This window comes from Triticum dicoccoides, chromosome 1B (genome assembly GCF_002162155.2).
Source record: "Triticum dicoccoides isolate Atlit2015 ecotype Zavitan chromosome 1B, WEW_v2.0, whole genome shotgun sequence".
Taxonomy (NCBI): Eukaryota; Viridiplantae; Streptophyta; class Magnoliopsida; order Poales; family Poaceae; genus Triticum; species Triticum dicoccoides.
Genome location: NC_041381.1, coordinates 22,322,883 through 22,342,366, shown reverse-complemented (window position 1 = coordinate 22,342,366; position 19,484 = coordinate 22,322,883). Strand labels below are relative to the sequence as shown.

At 47.6% G+C, this 19,484-nt stretch overlaps 3 protein-coding genes across 3 annotated transcripts; 2 read left to right on the top strand and 1 right to left on the bottom strand.

Annotated features, from left to right (window-relative positions):
* Positions 1 to 435: 435 nt before the first annotated feature.
* On the top strand, positions 436 to 3,507 carry LOC119316822 (protein Rf1, mitochondrial-like). Its single transcript, XM_037591220.1, has one exon. It carries the CDS (start codon positions 436 to 438, stop codon positions 2,779 to 2,781), a length of 2,346 nt encoding a protein of 781 aa, XP_037447117.1. The 3' UTR covers positions 2,782 to 3,507.
* A 9,786-nt stretch (positions 3,508 to 13,293) lies between these two features.
* LOC119299976 (protein Rf1, mitochondrial-like) lies at positions 13,294 to 15,445 on the top strand. The gene has a single exon (XM_037577075.1). The coding sequence runs from the start codon at positions 13,394 to 13,396 to the stop codon at positions 14,603 to 14,605; it is 1,212 nt and encodes a 403-aa protein (XP_037432972.1). The 5' UTR covers positions 13,294 to 13,393; the 3' UTR covers positions 14,606 to 15,445.
* Positions 15,446 to 16,341: 896 nt separating this feature from the next.
* Positions 16,342 to 19,048, bottom strand: LOC119316815 (PGR5-like protein 1A, chloroplastic). Its single transcript, XM_037591211.1, has 7 exons — positions 18,607 to 19,048; positions 18,048 to 18,110; positions 17,830 to 17,916; positions 17,482 to 17,716; positions 17,285 to 17,358; positions 17,096 to 17,194; positions 16,342 to 16,655 (listed from the first exon to the last, which is right to left on the bottom strand). Exons 1-7 carry the CDS (start codon positions 18,790 to 18,792, stop codon positions 16,560 to 16,562), a joined length of 840 nt encoding a protein of 279 aa, XP_037447108.1. The 5' UTR covers positions 18,793 to 19,048; the 3' UTR covers positions 16,342 to 16,559.
* Positions 19,049 to 19,484: the final 436 nt, after the last annotated feature.

Below are 19,484 nucleotides of genomic sequence, written 5' to 3'. Positions count from 1 at the left end.
AAAGAGAAGGAGTTGAGAATCCCCGCCGCCACTACCAGTCAACTTTCAACGTTTGGGTATACTCCCTCCGTCCGGAAATACCTGTCATCAAAATGAATAAAAGGGAATGTATTCAGATGTATTTTAGTTCTAGATGCATCCCTTTTTGTCCATTTTAATGACAAGTATTTTCGAACGGAGGGAGTAACATTTAAAAAACTGCTTACCAATACCTTTTCTTGCAGTGATGCATAAAAAATACTATATTTTATGGCTTACTAGTAAAAAATTGTCTTGGTTTAAATAAAATTATATTCTTACAAATTAGTAGTATGTGATATGAATATCCAGACCATGATTTAATTTTACCTGGAAAATAAAAATAAAAATGACTATGAGTGCATTGGTACAACATGGAAAAGCACTCATCTGCCTGGCTTCTCCTCCGCCGCGTCAATGTCGCCACTGCGCCTCCGCCTCCGCCTGCACGCCCGCCACTCCTCCTCCGCCTCGCAACCCTCACGCCGCCAGGGATGGGATCCCCACGCCGCCTTCGCCGCCGCCACGGAGTGTGCGCGCTCCGGCAACCTCACCCCGGAGGACGCACACCACCTGTTCGACGAATTGCTGCGGCAGGGCAATCCTGTCCTGGGGCGCCCCCTCAACAACCTTCTCGCCGCCCTCGCCCGCGCGCCGGCGTCCAGCGCCTGCAGAGATGGCCCCGCACTCGCGGTCGCCCTCTTCAGCCGCATATCCCAAGGCGCCCGCCTAAGGGTGCTGCACCCAACGGCCTGCACCTACGGCATCCTCATGGACTGCTGCTGCCGCGCACATCGCCTGGATCTGGCGTTTGCCTTCTTCGGCCGTCTCCTCAGGACGGGACTGAAGGCAGGCGTCATAGAAGTCAACAGTCTCCTCAAAGGACTCTGCCACGCAAAGCGGGCGGATGAGGCCATGGAAGTGCTTCTTCACAGGATGCCTGAGCTGGGCTGCACCCCTGACGTGGTGGCGTATAACACGGTCATCCATGGCTTCTTTAAGGAAGGCCAAGTAGGCAAGGCATGCAATCTGTTCCATGGAATGGCGCAGCAGGGCGTTGCGCCTAATTTGGTGACATATAACTCGGTTATTGATGCGTTCTGCAAGGCCAAAGCAATGGACAAGGCAGAGTATTTCCTTGGTCAGATGGTTGATGATGGTGTCGTACCTGATAATGTGACATATAATAGCCTCATCCATGGATATTCCTCTTCAGGCCACTGGAAGGAGGCTGTTAGGGTATTCAAAGAGATGACAAGTCGGAGGGTTAAACCAAATGTGCATACTCACAACATGTTTATGACCTTTCTTTGCAAACATGGAAGAAGCAAAGAAGCTGCAGGAATTTTTGATACCATGGCTATGAAGGGCCTGAAACATGACAACGTTTCATATGCTATTCGCCTTCATGGGTATGCCACCGAAGGATGCTTAGTTGATATGATTAATCTCTTCAATTCAATGGAAAGAGACTGCATTCTTCCTGACTGTCGTATCTTCAGCATACTGATTAATGCATATGCTAAATCTGGGAAGCTTGATAAGGCCATGCTTATCTTCAATAAAATGCAGAAACAAGGAGTGAGTCCAAATGCAGTCACATATTCAACTGTAATAGATGCATTTTGCAAAAAGGGTCAATTGGACGATGCTCTGATAAAGTTTAATCAGATGATTGATACAGGAGTACGACAGGGCACAGCTGTTTATGGTTCTCTAATCCAGGGTTTTTGTACACACGGCGATTTGGTGAAAGCAAAGGAATTGCTTACTGAAATGATGAACAAAGGCATGCTTCCTCCTGATATTGCATTCTTCAATTCAATCATGCAGAACCTTTGCACAGAAGGAAGGGTAATAGAAGCACGGGATGTCCTTGGCTTGATAGCGCACATAGGTATGAGGCCTGATGTTTGCACATTTAATATACTGATCGGTGGATACTGCCTAGTCGGCAAGATGGAACATGCCTCAAAACTATTTGATGATATGATGTCATATGGCTTAGAACCTTCTAATATTACGTATGGTATACTTATTAATGGCTATTGCAAAAATAGAAGGATTGATGACGGGCTTATTCTGTTCAAAGAGATGCTGCACAAGGGACTTAAACCTACAACTTTTAATTATAACGTCATACTGGATGGATTATTTCTGGCTGGACGAACTGTTGCTGCAAAGGAAAAGTTTGATGAGATGGTTGAATCTGGAGTAAGTGTGTGCATTGGTACATATTCGATAGTTCTTGGTGGACTTTGTAGAAATAATTGCTTTAGCGAAGCAATCATGCTGTTCCAGAAATTAAGGGCAATGAACATGAAATTCAATATTAGAATTGTCAATATCATGATTGATGCCTTCTTTAGGGTTCAGAGAAAGCAAGAAGCTAAAGATTTGTTTGCCGCAATACCAGCCAATGGCTTGGTAGCTAATGTTGTTACCTACAGCATAACGATGACAAATCTTATAAAAGAAGGTTCAGTGGAAGAAGCTGACACTCTCTTTTTATCAATGGAGAAGAGTGGCTGTACTGCCAACGCTTGGATGTTAAATCATACTATCAGAAGGTTACTGGAAAGAGGAGAGATAGTCAAGGCTGGAAATTATATGTCTAAAGTTGATGCAAAGAACTACTCACTTGAAGCTAAAACTGTTTCATTGCTGATTTCTCTCTTTTCTGGGAAAGGGAAATATAGAGAACACATAGGATTGCTCCCTACAAAGTATCAGTTTCGTGAAGAAGCGGCCACAGTTGAATAGTTGGTACATCATATGGGAGAGTGTCAGGCGGCCGAGCCGTTCACTCCTGCCAGCATCCTTAGCCTGGCCTCACATGGAATCGAGTCAACCAGCCCCTGGCGTTTTCAGGTCGCCCCACTGAAGATGCATTCATTTCTCAGCTAGTGTGCCCCTTGTCTGCGCCTGTGTGCCCTTGTGTATGCTTCAAGAAGGATTTTGAAGAAGCTGAGCAGGAACCGGAGCTTGACCGGCTTGAGGTCTATGCCGTCGAAGCCAGATTGAGATTAGATAATCATAACGTGGTACTGGAGAGGTGTTTTGTTGACTGTTGTAATGGCTCTTGATGATCTGGTTAGGGTGATTTGTGAAGAGGTAGCATGCAGAAGTCTGAATAATATCTGCTTGTGTTGTTATTTTGCAGCTTCCAGTCTTCTTTCCACGTACAAGTTATATGGATCCAGTTGTAGTAGCAGCCTGTACGTATCTTTTTGTATATGCTGGCATTGATTATGAGGTGTACAGGTTTAGTTTAGTGCTGGGCTCCAATTTTCTTTGGTTTCGATCGATGCAGCACCATGTTGAGTTTAATCCTGCAACTTTGCTTAACTAGATCATGCTGGTGTTAAGGCTGGGAATCACAATATCGATGGCCTCAGCATGTTTTTAGCAGTTGAATTAAAGATACTCTGTCTTGTTGCACAGACTGACGCAGATCAATGTTCAGAGGTAATATGGTTCTGCCCGTAATTTTCATTGACTGTCAGCATGTTCCTTTTTTATTCATTACTACTCTGTATATCACGGCGGTATGACTATAATAAGGATATATGACTGATGCATTTTGAACTTCTCTGTTCCTTGGGACAGAACAGAGCTGATAAATTATCTATTCTTTTTGGCTTTGGTAGTATGAACAGAAAGCAGGCAATAATAAACTGACATGTTGTACTGTTTTTTTAATAAAACGGGGTCATTATTATTACCCATTTTATCCGACGATAGTGTACCCTAAAATTACAGATCAGTTCATTCATCTCATACCTTTTTGTTTGAGAGAGTCGGATTTTGGAGAGCTTTGCCATAGTTTTCTCCTCTGTTCCTTGGTACATTTTGTTACTATAGAACAATTGGTGTGCTTCTTTTCTTTTAGCTGTACGTTGTAGAAACGCGGAACCTGGTTATTTCATTATACTCGATGCCTAATTTATTTTCTGTTACGAGGGGTCAAGTTCAGCATTTTCTTTTATCTTCTTCCTTCCTCAGAATTTTACATTTACTCACTGGGCAGTGAAGGTCTTGGACCTGAAATTCTTGTAGTACTAATTTAGCAGAACCGCTCTTTGAGAAAATGGCTTGTGAAGGTCTTGGACACTACTAAAATGGCTTATCTTGGGTCCTAATCATATTTTCTTTGAACAAACAGGTGTAACACATACATGGAGAGAACCCCAAGAAACATTGCACATTTGGTTATATGTCTATGAATACTTTTTTATGAACAAGAATTTGGTAATATTTTGAGAGTTTTTTTTGGCTCTGAAGCTCAAGTCATCCTTTTATTTGGAAAAATGTATGTGTCACACCGAAGTGTAAGAATACTAGTGTAATATTTTGAGAGTATTTCGAAAACTTCAGGGGGGAAATCTCACATCGAAGTGTAAGAATACACCATGAATTTACAAAATTCAGGAAAACTCTTTTGAACCATGAGCTGTACAAATGAGAAAGTGGCAAATAATTTTGTGTTTTTCTTGTGTGCAGCTATCAAATAGATACATTTTCTATCAAAATTTTGTAGATCACACGTATACTGTGAACTATGCGCCGCATCTCCATCAAGGCCGGCATGGTCCTGGGCTTGAACTATCCGAAGTCCCTGGAGAGCATCTCGTCAGTTACACTGGATTTGAATGCGGCTCGGCGATGGCCTCGGCGTCATCACAGTAGACTAACTCATTCTTCTTCTTGAGGAAGCATGTCCAGTACTTGCGCATGTGGATCTACAAAATTTTAATAGAAAATGTGCAAACTTATCTAGGAATCTGGTTTTGCATGGTAGTTTGATTTTGTTCCCCGAGGCCGGACTGGAGGCTGTCATAGCCATTATTCGAACTAGCAAAAGGGCCCGTGCGTTGCAACGGGATAAAAAAAATCATAATCTCCAATGACGATGACCACATTTTGTTCACACCTCATCGCATGATTTTAAAAATTTGTTCACAAATGCAAGAAAATGTTTCTTTTTTTAAATGTATTCACAAATTGAAGCAATGTTCACATTTTCAAAAAAAATATCGTGGTTGTCAAAATACTTGGTAATTCAAAGAATTATACTAAGTTTCAAGAAACGTTTAAAAAAAGTATACTATAATATTATGATCCACCCTAGCAGTCAATTCTTCAAAATTTACGCAGGTATATATAGTCACAAAGACTCAGAAGCATTACTATTTAACTACATATACCTTTGATCATTCCTGACCATTTTTAGAAATCTGGGAACATTTTTTACTATATACGAACATTTTTTATATTGTGAACTGTTTTTAAGAATTTTAATTGAAATCAGTGAACAATTCTAGAATATAATTTTTTTCCAAATTGGTGGATTTAAAAAAAATCACAAACATGTTTTGAAATACATGAACATTTTCTGAATCAGAAAACATTTTATGAATCAATAAACTCTTTTATAATTCATGAATCATTTTTAATTTTTTAGGACATTTTTTAAATGCATAAACATTTTATTTTTTGAATTAGCAAAACATTTGTTCAATTTCATTAATAATATTTAATACAAGGATTTTATTCATATTTTACGAACTTTTTTTTGAATATGCGAACCTTTTTAGAAAAATCCCTAGTATTGTTTGAATTCACAAATATTTTATGTTTTCTTGAACATTTTATTTCAAAATTCTCAGTTTTTTTAAATTTCAAAAGTTTTCCGAAGTTCCAAATTATTTAAAGTAGACAAAACAAATATGGGACCGGAAAAGAAAAATAGAAACCAAAACTAAAAAGACAGCTCCACGCACATGGGCTAGCCCAAACGGGCGTGATATGTCTTCTCTAGCGTGTAGAGCGCAGTATAATGGGTCCCTGTGCTTGGGCCAGCCCAGTCGGGGGATTCCGTGCAAAACATTTTTTTCTCACTTATAGGTGGCATTGATGAGTAATATTTTGCAACTTTGGGGGCAGTTTTAAGGACATACCGCCCGAAGCAATAGCCCCTTTATTATTAGGTATAGATTGCCCCGCTAGTCGACATAATTTTGTTCTTCCTTAGAGCAACTCAACCGCCCCGACCCAAACGGTCGCGCGCTTTGTTCGATTTTCATCCGTTTGGGTCGGCCGCCCGCTCGTCATCCGCTCTGTTTGACGTTTGGGTCGGCCGTGCGCCCAACCCATTTCATGCCTGGACATAAATTTGAAAAAGGCCCACAACCATGTTATCCCAGAGTTCATGCCGGCGTCATGCCAGCCTCCGAAAAAACCACCACACAGTTCATGCTGGCGCACTTGCCAGCGGCCTACACACATGCCAGCACACAAAAATAGGGCGGGAGTTCAACCACACCTTCTCGGCCGTGGTCATGCCAGCACACTTGCCGACATGCAAAAAAAGGATGGCCCACTCCGACAAAGATCACCCATCATCAAACTTGGGAGCATGTCAGCCGACATCTTTTCGAACCATGGCCTCATCCTCGGTGACATGGTGTTCAAGTACACCTTCATGATCTCCACCCCTGTCATCATGCTAGCGAACGCCACTTTTCTTGCCTTGGTCTTGGCATTGGCGGCCTTGATCTCGAGCATCTTCGATTGCTTCTCCGCCTCCATCTCGAGCATCTTGGCTTGCTTCTCCGCATCGAGCTCAAGCCTCCTCTTTTGGATCCCCATGAAGGCCTTCATTTGCTCTTCCTTGTCTTGCTGGCGCCTCTCCTCCCTTGTGTCCTTTTCGGTCATCATGCCCTCCAAAGCGGCATGCAAGGCAATTGACGCTGCATCGTGCTTGCCCTCCTTCTTGGATTTGGTCTTCCCCCTCGGCTGTGGCTTCTCGCCCTCCCCATGCTCATTGACGGCTACCTCCCCCCACGCGCCTTGGCGGCAGCATATTGTGCCTTCAACTTCTCCTCCTCGTTGATGACCATCCTACAATGAGAGAGGTTGAAGGACTTGCCGTTATGTTGGGCCTTGAATGCCTCCAAAGCTTGGAATGCCTACAAATAAATAGCATGCGAGCAAATGGGAAAATCGACATGCAAACACAACAGAAACAGATACAAAGAGGGGCGCATGTATACTATATGTTTCATGTTGATGCCGCTCACGGGGCGTGCTTTAATGCTCTCAAGGGTGGCACAAAACTAGTTGCACTCTTGTTGTATCACCCTCCATTGCTTCGAGAGGGACACCCACCCGCACTTGCTCTCCATTCGGTACGGCGCGAACTTCTTGCATTCATGCTACTCACGATGAACATGAAACCAAAAGGTTGATGCCTTTTGCTTGGCGCCAACCTTGGGGTCTTGCCCAATGTCCCTCCAACACTCATGAAGGAGTTTATCCTCCAGTTGCATGTATGCCTTCGTCCGCTTACTTTTGCGCTTCTTGTTTGCGCCAGCTTGGTTGGCAAGCTCGTCCTCGAACAAAGGCTCCCTGTCAATGTACACTTCATCCTCTTCCTCAAGGTCGTAGTCCTCCGGTAATTCGTGATCGAGCGGGAAGGTGCTGCCCATGCCGACTTGGCCTTGCATGAAGGTGTCGTCCATGCCAACTTGATCAAAGGTGGTGGGCATGAAGGGTGCACCGGACGAATTCCTTCACCACCATGGGCGTCGTCACCCCAAGGTCCTTCAACCTGGCCAGCCGGCACCACACTTGGGCGAGCCACCGATCAACGAGCTTCGCGTGCCTCCAGCCAGAGCTTGGGACGGCCGGAGCCCGTAGAAGCAGCAGCAGAGGGTTGAGCACGCCGGCGTTCATAAATACCCACCGCTTCTAAAATCCATCCACGATAGGTGAGAACTCGAAGTCGATCCCCGAACTGGCCGTCGCCGCAACGGCCTGGAAGGACAGACACCCTGAGCGCTGGAGGGCGTCCATCAGATGCAGCAAGAAGAAATGGCGGAGCAAGGCCACAGAAGGGGCAGTGCCCACCATGGCCTCGCAGACGAAGGCGAAGACGGCGAGGAGGATGATGGCTTGGGGGTCCAGGTGAAGCGCACTGACTTGGTAATGCAAGAGCATGGCGTTGAAGAAACCAGAGAAGGGGGCAATCAGGTCGGACCAGAGGGCGTGAAGATGGATGGGGATCTCGGTGGCCGTCCTATCGACTGCGGCGCAGGAAGCGGGCCAAGCCACCGTCGCCCCCCACTCATTGGAATCGGAGGCGAGCGCTGGGCGAACCTTGCCCATCCCCTCCTGGTTGAGCACCACCGACCGCTCGATGGCGGGCTCGAAGACCGGAGGTGCTGGGGCTGAGGTACAAGACTTCTTCTTTCCCTTCTTCTTCTGGATCGGCGCCATGGCGGCGGGAAAGATTTGCACCGGAACGAGCCAGGGCAGGAAACTTCTGTTTTCGAAGGGTAGAAGAACTATGGGAGTGCGCTGCCAGCAATGGAGGCGAAGCTGTGTTGACAACAGCGGCCGCCTAGCCTGGCGGATATCAAGGCTGCGTGGGGAAAGCGGAGGCGCCCACATCCAATCAGTCGCCACACGTCTACCAAGGCTGCAGGCGGTTGGGGCCCGCGTCGCTCCGCACTTGCCCTTTGGCTTCGCATCGAAGCCATGTTCGAGCGCGCCTTGGGCCCGGGGGCTACTGTCGGCGTCCTGGGGACGGGGGTACCCAGACTTGCCTGCCTGCGGACCATGACGTGGCTCCACCAATGGCCTGGCACGGCCCAACATTGACAACAACAACTCAAGACCCTCGCGAGGGGCCAAGCCTCGCGAGGCGGATGACACCAAGACCTCCCTGTGGGCGGCCTCGCTAGGATGGCTCCCGAGGAGCGGAGATATCTATGCAGGGGGCACCTTGCGAGGTTCACGTGATGTGAGCCATGACGACCAAGGCTAGGCGGGCGCCAGCGGGCGCAGCGTACCAGTTTCCCCTTTGGTGCCAAGGGGCAAGCGCAGGCGCGGAGTCCCGAGACATCAGGCAAAAGGTTTTCCATATCGGTGCAACAAGACCAAGACCAGCCGGACGGCAGGACGGAGGTCATCGTGGAGCCCAGGGCAGCGTCACCACCAGAGCCTTTGGCAGGCGAAGACTACTTTTGTCAAGATAGCTTGTACTAGTTGTCTCCCTTTAAACTTGGCCGTTGTGGGATCCCTTCCTGCCTAACATTTGGGAAGAGGACCAAGGCCTCTATAAATAGGACTAGCCACCACTATAGATGGGGAGACGGATTCGAACCTTCACCAGCTCATCGATCCTAAGAAAACCTCTCCTCTTGAGGCTATTCGTCCACTGTACTACTTCATCCTCAGCCCTCAAGAGACAATCCACCACCACACACTGGAGTAGGGTATTACACCACAATGGTGGCCCGAACCAGTATAAACCCCCGTGTCCATTGTTCTTTGAGTTCATCGAGCTAGGCCGTGGATTGTGAGCGAGCGAACCAGGGAGAGAGAGTTCTTTGTGCGTACCCTAGAGTTCGAACCTCAAGGGTTTGCCGGAACCCGAAATCCAACATTTTCTATGAATTTTTTTTAGATCCATAGTGTCATTATCCAACAACAAATGTCATACTTGGGCCACCAACCCAAGATGGAGCTTCAAGCCAACTTAAGTAGAGGTTACCGAGATGCGTTGATGATGTCTGATCTAGCTAATGAGGGATATATCATGGGATTTTTGTAGTGAGAAAATGTCCTAAAGATCGTTGTTGAATCCAATTAGTCAATTAAGATTGACACCACCAATGACTCGATTCACCCTTTCTATCGGCCTACTCTAGCATAGATGTGCACTATTTGGCTTCCGACGCGACCAGAATAATCAACGTGACACCAGCCTACCATGAGAACGCCATCATGCTGAGTTTATTTTCCGGGCATCCCTTGTGGCATATCATGCCATTTCCTTCGCCCATGAGTTGATATCACCCAAATGCATCTTATCCCGAAGCACAAGGAACCACATCAGAAGGCATGGTTCACACCACAAAACATCATTTTGAGCCCGTCACCCATGCTAGGCACATTTGAAGAAGGAAAGGACTCACAGCGAACTCTATCTCTACCTTCCCGTTCCCGTCACCCGCGTCGCCTCTGGGCGGCTCGGGCGGAGCCCAGCACCGCCGGCGCCTCGTCCCACCCCGCCCCCTCCACCTCCCCTCGCCGCCGCCGAATGACGCGGCCGGGCTAAGCCCGCGCAGTGGACGGCGGCGGCGGGGCTCTCCTGGCCCGCAGCGGCGCGGGCGGCTCTGGATCTCGGGCGGCGGCCCGGTCTTCGCGGCGGTTGTCGACTGCTGCGGCCGCGTGGGCGGCGCGGTGGCGAGGCCTGGTGGTGCTCCTGCCTCTCCCTTGGCGGCGCTCGGCTTGGGGGCGTGGTGCTCCGGATCTCGGCGCTTCCCCCGATGGGTCACCGTTCCTGTTCGGCTGGGCGGCGCGGGAGCCTCGGTGGTGCTTCGGTGGCCGGCGGGGAGGCTGGCGAACGCTGGATCTAGCTGGGCGTGGCTGGATCCGGGTGTTCTTCGGGGGTTTTCTGCTGCAGCCTGTTCGTTGTCTCCGCGTGGTGCGGTTCCTGCGGCGTGGCGGCGGTGACCTCCTGCCCCAAGGCCTGGTGAGGGCGACGGCGTGAGGTCGGCCCGATGGCGGTGACGGTGGTGTGCGTCCAGGGCCCGGCATCTGGTCGGGCGGGCGCGCGGGACGGCCTTGGCAGGGGCGGGCGCTGACGGGAGGCTCCCCTCGGTGCTCTGCGGTGCTGGTTTGGTGGAGGTTTTAGGGAGGTTTGATGGAGGTCTGTGGCTGGCCGGTACGGGCTGGTGGTGGTCGAGCATCTCAGGGAGAAATCCTTCTTCCGGCCTTTGCCGGAGCTGGCGACGGCGGCGCCTGTGGGCGTCGCGCTCTTTCCTGGAAGCGTCGTCGATGTATGGTGCTCCACCCCTCACCCCGCGGCCTTGGCTCCGGAGGGAAACCTCTGATCTGCGGGATCGGGCGATGAAGGCGTCTTCACGTCTTCTTCCTCCTTGGGGGCATCGTCTTGGAGCCGGCTACAACCTGAGACCGGTGGATGGCGGCATCTTCGCCGCATGGAAGGGCGGCATCTTCGCCGCGTGGGATGGCGGCATCTTCGCCGCGTGGAAGGGCGGCATCTTCACTGCGTGGTTTGCTGAGGTGGCCGTTTCAGGGGCGCCGATTTCTGTTTGGCAACGATGATGGCGTCAAGAGGAGCTTGGGTCGCGGATCGGGCTTTGGTAGTCGGATCTTCCCGGCGTGCCCGAGGTGCTCTTTAGGGCACGGTCGGCGCAAGTCCTGCATATTTCCCTTGTGAGGCTCGTCGTCAAAGTCGAAGTTGTCGGTTGTTGGCGCGTGTGGCCATCTGTTGGCATGTGCCGTCATTGCTCTGTGTAGCTGTTTGCGAGGGCGACTTGTTGGTGGAGCTCTATGGTGAAGTCGGAGTCGCCCGTTCGGAGATAACCGGTGATGACGATGACGCTTGCGACTTCCCGGCGGATGTCTTTTCTTCTTTGCAGCTCATGTTTCATGTCGGTGGCCAGGTTGGCCGGTGGTGCCCATGTTATATGGGTTGGGTTGTATTGGTTTTAGCCCGGTTTTCCGTCAATTAACCGGGCAATTCTTACTTCTTCTTAATCAATGAAAATGGCAAGTCTTTTGCCTCGTTTTTTAAAAAAAAAAAAGAGAAGGAAAGGCATTGAGAACCTCCGCCATCATTAGTAGTAGATTTCCAACCTTTAGGTTTGGGACAACATGGGGGGGGTGCAAAATTCACTACTTAGATACTCAAGAAACTAAATGCCTAAAAATATCTATTATTTTGTGGGAATACTTAAATATATTTATTTATTATTTTTATGGCTTCCTAGTACATTTCTACGGCTTGCAACTTAATCTTTATTCTTGGTCTAAATAAAGTTATATTCTCACACATTATGTGATATGAATATATCCATATATGAGACTATAATTTAAATGTACCTGCAAAAAATGCTGCAGTATTGGTACAATTTGGAAAAGCACTAGCCCCGTCGTCCTGCTCCCAGTTGAGTTGACGACCTACACACCAAGCCCAAGGCCATGCCCCCGCTTCTCCTCCACCACGCCAATGTCGCCACCCCGCCTCCGCCTCCGCCTCCGACTCGGCGCCCGCCACTCTTCCTCCGCCACCTCTCATCCCTCACGCATCTGGGATCCCCACGCCGCCTTCGCCGCCGCGACGCAGCGGGCGCACTCTGGCACGCTCACCAGGAAGGACGCACACCACCTGTTCGACGAATTGCTGCGGCAGGGCAATCGTGTCCAGGAGCGTCCCTTGAATAACTTTCTGGCTACCCTCGCCCGCGCGAGCGCGTCTGCATCCTGCACTGATGGCCCCGCCCTGGCCGTTGCCCTCTTTGGCCGTTTGTCCGGAGGCGCCGGACGACGGGTGGCGCAGCCAAATGTCTTCACCTATGGCGTCCTCATGGATTGCTGCTGCCGCGCGTGCCGCACGGATCTGGCACTCGCCTTCTTCGCCCGTCTCCTCAAGACGGGCCTGGAGGCAGACCAAGTCGTCTTCTGCACCCTCCTCAAGGGCCTTTGCCACGCAAAGCGGGCAGATGAGGCTCTCGACGTGCTGCTTCACAGGATGCCTGATCTGGGCTGCACCCCCAACGTGGTGGCATATACCACGGTCATCCACGGCTTCTTTAAGGAAGGCCAAGTAGGCAAGGCATGCAACCTGTTCCATGGAATGGCGCAGCAGGGCGTTGCGCCTGATGTTGTGACATATAACTCGGTTATTGATGCGCTGTGCAAGGCCAAAGCAATGGACAAGGCAGAGTATTTCCTTGGTCAGATGGTTGATGATGGTGTCGTACCTGATAATGTGACATATAATAGCCTCATCCATGGATATTCCTCTTCAGGCCACTGGAAGGAGGCTGTTAGGGTATTCAAAGAGATGACAAGTCGGAGGGTTACATCAGATTTGCATACTTACAACATGTTTATGACCTTTCTTTGCAACCATGGAAGAAGCAAAGAAGCTGCAGGAATTTTTGATTCCATGGCTATGAAGGGCCTGAAACCTGACAACGTTTCATATGCTATTCGCCTTCATGGGTATGCCACCGAAGGATGCTCAGTTGATATGATTAATCTCTTCAATTCAATGGAAAGAGACTGCATTCTTCCTGACTGTCGTATCTTCAGCATACTGATTTATGCATATGCTAAATCTGGGAAGCTTGGAAGGGGAGCCTTGGCGCAGTGGTAAAGCTGCTGCCTTGTGACCATGAGGTCATGGGTTCAAGTCCTGGAAACAGCCTCTTACAGAAATGTAGGGAAAGGCTGCGTACTATAGACCCAAAGTGGTCGGACCCTTCCCTGGACCCTGCGCAAGCGGGAGCTACATGCACCAGGTTGCCCTAAATCTGGGAAGCTTGATAAGGCTATGCTCATCTTCAATGAAATGCAGAAACAAGGAGTGAGTCCAAATGCAGTCACATATTCAACCGTAATAGATGCATTTTGCAAAAAGGGTAGGTTGGATGATGCTGTGATAAAGTTTAATCAGATGATTGATACAGGAGTACGACCGGACGCGGCTGTTTATAGTTCCCTAATCCAGGGATTTTGTACACATGGAGATTTGGTGAAAGCAAAGGAATTGCTTACTGAAATGATGAACAAAGGTATACCTCCTCCTGATATTAAGTTCTTCAGTTCAATCATGCAGAACCTATGCACAGAAGGAAGGGTAACAGAAGCACGGGATGTCCTTGGCTTGATAGCGCACATAGGTATGAGGCCTAATGTTTGCACATTTAATATACTGATCGGTGGATACTGCCTAGTCGGCAAGATGGAGGATGCCTCAAAAATATTTGATGATATGATGTCATATGGCTTAGAACCTTCTAATATTACGTATGGTATACTTATTAATGGCTATTGCAAAAACTTAAGGATTGACGATGGGCTGATTCTGTTCAAAGAAATGTTGCGCAAGGGACTTAAACCTACAACTTTTAATTACAACGTCATACTGGATGGATTATTTCTGGCTGGACGAACTGTTTCTGCAAAGGAAAAGTTTGATGAGATGGTTGAATCTGGAGTAAGTGTGTGCATTGATACATATTCGATAGTTCTTGGTGGACTTTGTAGAAATAATTGTAGCGGCGAAGCAATCACGCTATTCCAGAAATTAAGCACAATGGATGTGAAATTCAATATTACAATTGTCAATATAATGATTGATGCCTTCTACAGGGTTCAGCGAAACCAAGAAGCCAAGGATTTGTTTGCTGCAGTATCAGCCAATGGTTTGGTGGCTAATGTCTTTACCTACACCATAATGATGAAAAATCTTATAAAAGAAGGGTCAGTGGAAGAAGCTGACGATCTCTTTTTATCAATGGAGAAGAGCGGCTGTACTGCTGACTCTTATATGTTAAATCTTATCGTCAGAATGTTACTGGAAAAAGGAGAGCTAGTCAAGGCTGGGAATTATATGTCTAAAGTTGATGCAAAGAGCTACTCACTTGAAGCTGAAACCGTTTCGCTGCTTATCTCTCTCTTTTCAGGGAAAGGGAAATATAGAGACCACATAGGATTGCTCCCTACAAAGTACCGGTTTCATGAAGAAGCAGCCACAGTTTAGTTTGATACATGGTAAACTTTAGTTGTTGCTTGCCTAGGCCTGCCAAAGTATCCTTCTGCTTGTACAACAAATGCATTTCCTATATGTAAGAAGAAATTCAGTATAGAAGAAGCTATCAGGATGACGCAAGGAGTACAAATCAAACGTGCCCAGAACAGAAGACAGACCTAGGCCTACCAAAACAAAGCTGAATCCAAATTTTAACAGAAGAAGCAGCAAAAAACTGAAGATGTGCAGTATGCTAGCCAAACACCTACGGGAGAGCGACAGGTGGTCGAGCCGTTCACTCCTGCCAGTATCCATGGCTTGGCCTCGCATGGAATCGAGTCAACCAGTCCCTGGCGGTTTCAGGTGGCTCCACTGAAGATGCTTTCATTTCTCTGAAATTTACTGCAAAACTGTTTTTTTTTTCCGTTCTCGGCAACTTTGAATTTCAGAGACATAAATGTACCAAGCATTACAAGGAACAACATGAGCAGGGGAGAAGAAAGGACATGTGTACAGAGAGCCTTACACGTATGCGCTGGAGACACAGCATTGCAGTCTGCACAAGTCTGCATCTTTTGTGCTTGTGCAGTATTTTTTGCACATGTTCTCTGGATACAGTTGCAGCAGTGTTAAGGGTGATTTTTTTTTTGTGTAACCTGGCATAAATTATGAGGTGTAGTGGTTATGTTTAGAGCATGGCTCCAATTCTTCTTCTAGATGCAGATTCTGTTCGCTGTGCTGTGTTTTTGGCTTTTTGCGCAAATCACAAACTGAAGCAGATCAATATTCTGAGCTGATATGGCCCCTTTCCTGAAGAAAATTAACTGCTGCAAAGTTTCTTGTGTGCGGTCCCATTTTTTTTTCAGTTTCGCATGTCCTGAAACTTCCGGAACCGCCCAGCATTTTGCATATCTCCTGATTCGTTTAATTTTGGATTATGTTTGCAAGCCTGATTAGTTTAATTTTGTAGCTTTCGTCCTCTCGCACTAATCTGATAATTTGCTGATCTATTTCTTGTACTAGGCTCCGGATGATTTCTCTGAGTGTTGTGATGGATATGATGCCCTGACTATTTTTTTTTCATTGTCCTGAAGATGGGTTTCATGCCCTGACTAATTGTTTTTTTTTTCTGTGGCAAGCTGCTGGGTTATTTATCCTGTGGCAAGAATTTGGGTGAGATTTTTCATATGGTAGCCATGCAGTCGGATCTTCAAATTGCACGATGTTCTCGGCATCAGGACTGTTGAGTTTTGGGGCGTGTGCCTAGAGGAATTTTGGAGGATTGTAATCCTCAAGTATTTCTTTCTACGTGGGTTGTTTGATACATAGGATTGCAATCCATAGGATTTCACACCCGGTTTGTTCCAACTGTTTGCCTTTGCAATGATTTTTGGAGAAGGAACCTTTAGCACTTTGGACTTCCACCACCACTCAAAAAGATCAGGAATCTACAAAAATGCACCCATGCTTTTGCCATTCACTTTGATATGTACCCCATCTTGGTTACTCAAGTGCTTAATTAATTAGTGTAATTATCCTTTTTTACGCCTTAATCTGTGGATCGAATTAATCCGGGTCTGAAACATTGTGACATACTGACATGGTGTATGCATTTTGTAGAAAAAAGTATTTTTGGGAGATTTTTGCTTGACTTTTGAATATGATTGTTGGTGGCTTAGTGCACTAAGAAGAGCCCAGTGATTGCAAAGCATAATTAAAGCATTTTTTTTCATGCACTTACACGTCAATTAGAAGAATCAAATTCTAGCTGAGCAAATCTGTGAAGATAATACGCCAACAATTCTGTTCATCTGCAGATTTCGGACATCTCTGGAAAGAATGTACTGCTTTACAAAATGCTTGCTTGGTTTCATCAATGGGCAATGGCATATATGCACTACAGAGCAACAAGACTGCTACCATAACAGATATGGACCTCTTTCTTCAGCAGCTATCGTTGGGGTTTCTAGTCTTTTATCCATCTCCTTTTTCTAGGATGCCCTTGCTTCACCATATAAACCCGGCCGTAAACCCAGCTTCTTCTAGGTCCAGACAGAGATCTCTGCAGAGCAATGTCGAAAAATGAAGAAATATGGTATGCTTTGTTTTACACTACAATAAAATCTACATACGGAACTGCAAAATTTCACGAAAACTTCCAGATCAGAATTTAGACTCGGTTACAGTTTTGAAATTTTCATCCAAGTGTGTGTCCTGCAACAGTGTACTGATTCTGCGTGCCAGATGTGGGATAGGCGCCTGAACATGCTTATCTGTCACTCTTGTGAGTGAAAAAAGTATTGAGAAGGGGCTGCAGAGTATGTCACTGTGCAAGAACTTGATGTAGATTTAGTAAGACCGTAATTTGACAAAAACACAACGGCACTGTTTCGCGCGCATTGTTACTGTCAACATAAATCAGATTTCCTTGATTTTTTTTGTTGAAAACTGTACATTTTGATTCTGCAAAAGCTGTATGAAAATTACAGGTATTTCACATACCTCGACTTTAGTACGGTACTCCAACGGGCACTCACAGACATGGCATTCTGCCTTGTGGGGTGCTTTAATGGACTTATCCGTCTTCACGAATGCAAAGACCTAGCAAGAACATGCTTTGCTTACTCAGATGACCAAAATGTTGTACGCAAAGAAATAGCATCAACGTTTAACACTAGAAGCAAAACTGACCTGCTCGCCACAGTTTGGGCAAGAGCCTTTTAGTGCAACCACATTGTTTGTCAACAGGCCTTGCAATGCACCAACTGAAAGTACAAAAAGATGATTTATGATGCGTGGTGGAGAACACAATTTCACAAACTGAAGACGAAAATCATGATACCACTGATATAACAGAGAACCAATATCTACTGAAGAACTCCCCTTACCCGACGCGGATGCAACCGGATAGCCAATCAGATAGCCTAGTCCAATCAAAACCATGTGGTTCACCCTCGTTATCCCGTCAAGGGACTTAGCACCGGAGAAGAGAGACCTTGCTCCGAACGCGTCGCCGAACGCCAGGCTCAGAGTGTAGAAGCTCGGAACCAGGAACGCCGAGGTGCCGAGCAGGAGCAGCAGCGTCCAGATGCTCGACAGTGCCATAAACATCGAGTGGTCCTCCTGCCCTATACCCAAATGTCAACCAAAACACTGAATTGTGAGCCTGTGAGTAAATGGGACACCGGGTGGATTTGGCCTGAAGAAACGGGGTGAATTTTCACAGAAAGGTTTACCTCGGCGTCCGCGTACGCCGACTGTCGCTTGAGGCTGCAGCGGGGGTATTTTACGACCGACGGGGAGCCGTAGACCCGGAGCTTCAGCTAGCAAGGCCAAGGACACATGTACTGTTAGGATGCAGATGCGACTACGCGACAGCGAATGGGTTTTGGATCAGGTGGTGCGTGCTAATGTGGATATGTAAATTGGCTGGTTTTAGGCCTGTTTTGTTCACCTCAACTTTGTCGAACATGTCGTCGACAATCAGAGGCTGGCCGCTGTAGTAGGAATCCCTGGCCTGCCATGAAGTGAAGGGTCGCAGATTATATACATGGTGAGGAATTTGGCTTACATAATAATGTACTGCAGGCAACATTCTTCACAGCATCAAAAGGTACAGTGTGAATGTTAATTGGAAAAGGATTGCAGCTGCTTCCGGTTAGTTGCAGGTTAATTGGAAAAGGTGCAGTATGAAGGTTAATCAGGGAAAAAAGACTGCAACTTTCAGTCCATTTCAGGTTCCTGGTTGACTCACATAATGTACTGCAGGCAACATTGTTTACAGCATCAAAAGGTACAGTGTGGATGTTAATTGGAAAAGGATTGCAACTTTCAGTTAGTTACATGTTAATTAGAAAAGGTGCAGACTTTCGGTATGAGATACAGAAAGATTGCAGACTTTCGGTAAATTTCTTCAGGCTCGTGATGAACTGTAACTGAAGCTGCAGCTGAGGAGGCAGCGTGCAGTCTGATGGCATGGAAGGTGAGCTAAGAGTGGGACTGAACTGAATTACCTGGCGGTAGAGCGCCTCGAGCATCTCCTGGCTGGCGGTCTCGATGGGCCCGACGTAGAGGCACGACGGCCCCTCCCCCTCCCCCGCCGCCGCCCCCGCCGCATACACGCGCAGCCCCACCCTGGGCGCCCGCGGCCGGCCGAGGCGCCCGTTCCCGGGGGCCACCGGGGCGGCGGCGGCGGCCATGGACGGCAGGCACTTTCTTTACTCCGTAGCCGCCGGCGCGTGCTCCCCCCCTCCTCCTCCACTCGTACGGACAGTACCTCTGGCGGTGGTGGAGGATAGCGCGAGGGAGAGAGGGAGGCTGGGCGTGCAATGAAAAGAATCCGGCGAGGGGGGAGGGGGGCGGTGGGGGATGCGTGGAGGCCTCACGCACGGCGGGAAGCCGACAAAAGAGCTGGGAAGAGATCTCCGGTGGTGGTTGCTTGGAGGCAAGAAACGCCGGAGGAGGAAGAGCGTGTGGCTGAAATGACACGAGACCCGGTGGATGCTAGCCGGTGTATTTATTTCGTGTAGCTCACATTTTTTATATTTCGAGCTGAACATCTACACACATGTACAGTATGTCTCCATGTGTATGTGTGTGTTCATTTTTCAGGATTTCTTGAAACTGGAAAAGTTTGGATTTTTGAAGTTTCCAAATAAACGCCGCCATGGAGCTCGGTCTCCGCTTGGCATTTTCGTTTTGTGGAGGCTTTTCCCAAAATGATTATGTAAGCAGTGCTCCCTCCGCGTGAGCGTGAGCTCCTTTCTAGCCGTGTCCTCCCTCCGCCCACGAAATAAATGTATATTTAAATTCTGTCTTAAGTCAAAGTTTTAAAACTTTGATCAATTTTATGGAGAAAATGTAACAACGTTTATGGCACTGTATTAGTATC

Coding starts and splice junctions, on each gene's coding strand:
- LOC119316822 (XM_037591220.1), top strand. CDS start 436: ATGTCGCCACTGCGCCTCCGCCTCCGCCTGCACGCCCGCCACTCCTCC.
- LOC119316815 (XM_037591211.1), bottom strand. CDS start 18,792: ATGGCCGCCGCCGCCGCCCCGGTGGCCCCCGGGAACGGGCGCCTCGGC. Junction 18,111..18,606: donor TCGAGGCGCTCTACCGCCAG/GTAATTCAGTTC, acceptor ACTTCATGGCAG/GCCAGGGATTCCTACTACAG. Junction 17,717..17,829: donor CGGCGTACGCGGACGCCGAG/GTAAACCTTTCT, acceptor GGTATAGGGCAG/GAGGACCACTCGATGTTTAT.
- LOC119299976 (XM_037577075.1), top strand. CDS start 13,394: ATGCTCATCTTCAATGAAATGCAGAAACAAGGAGTGAGTCCAAATGCA.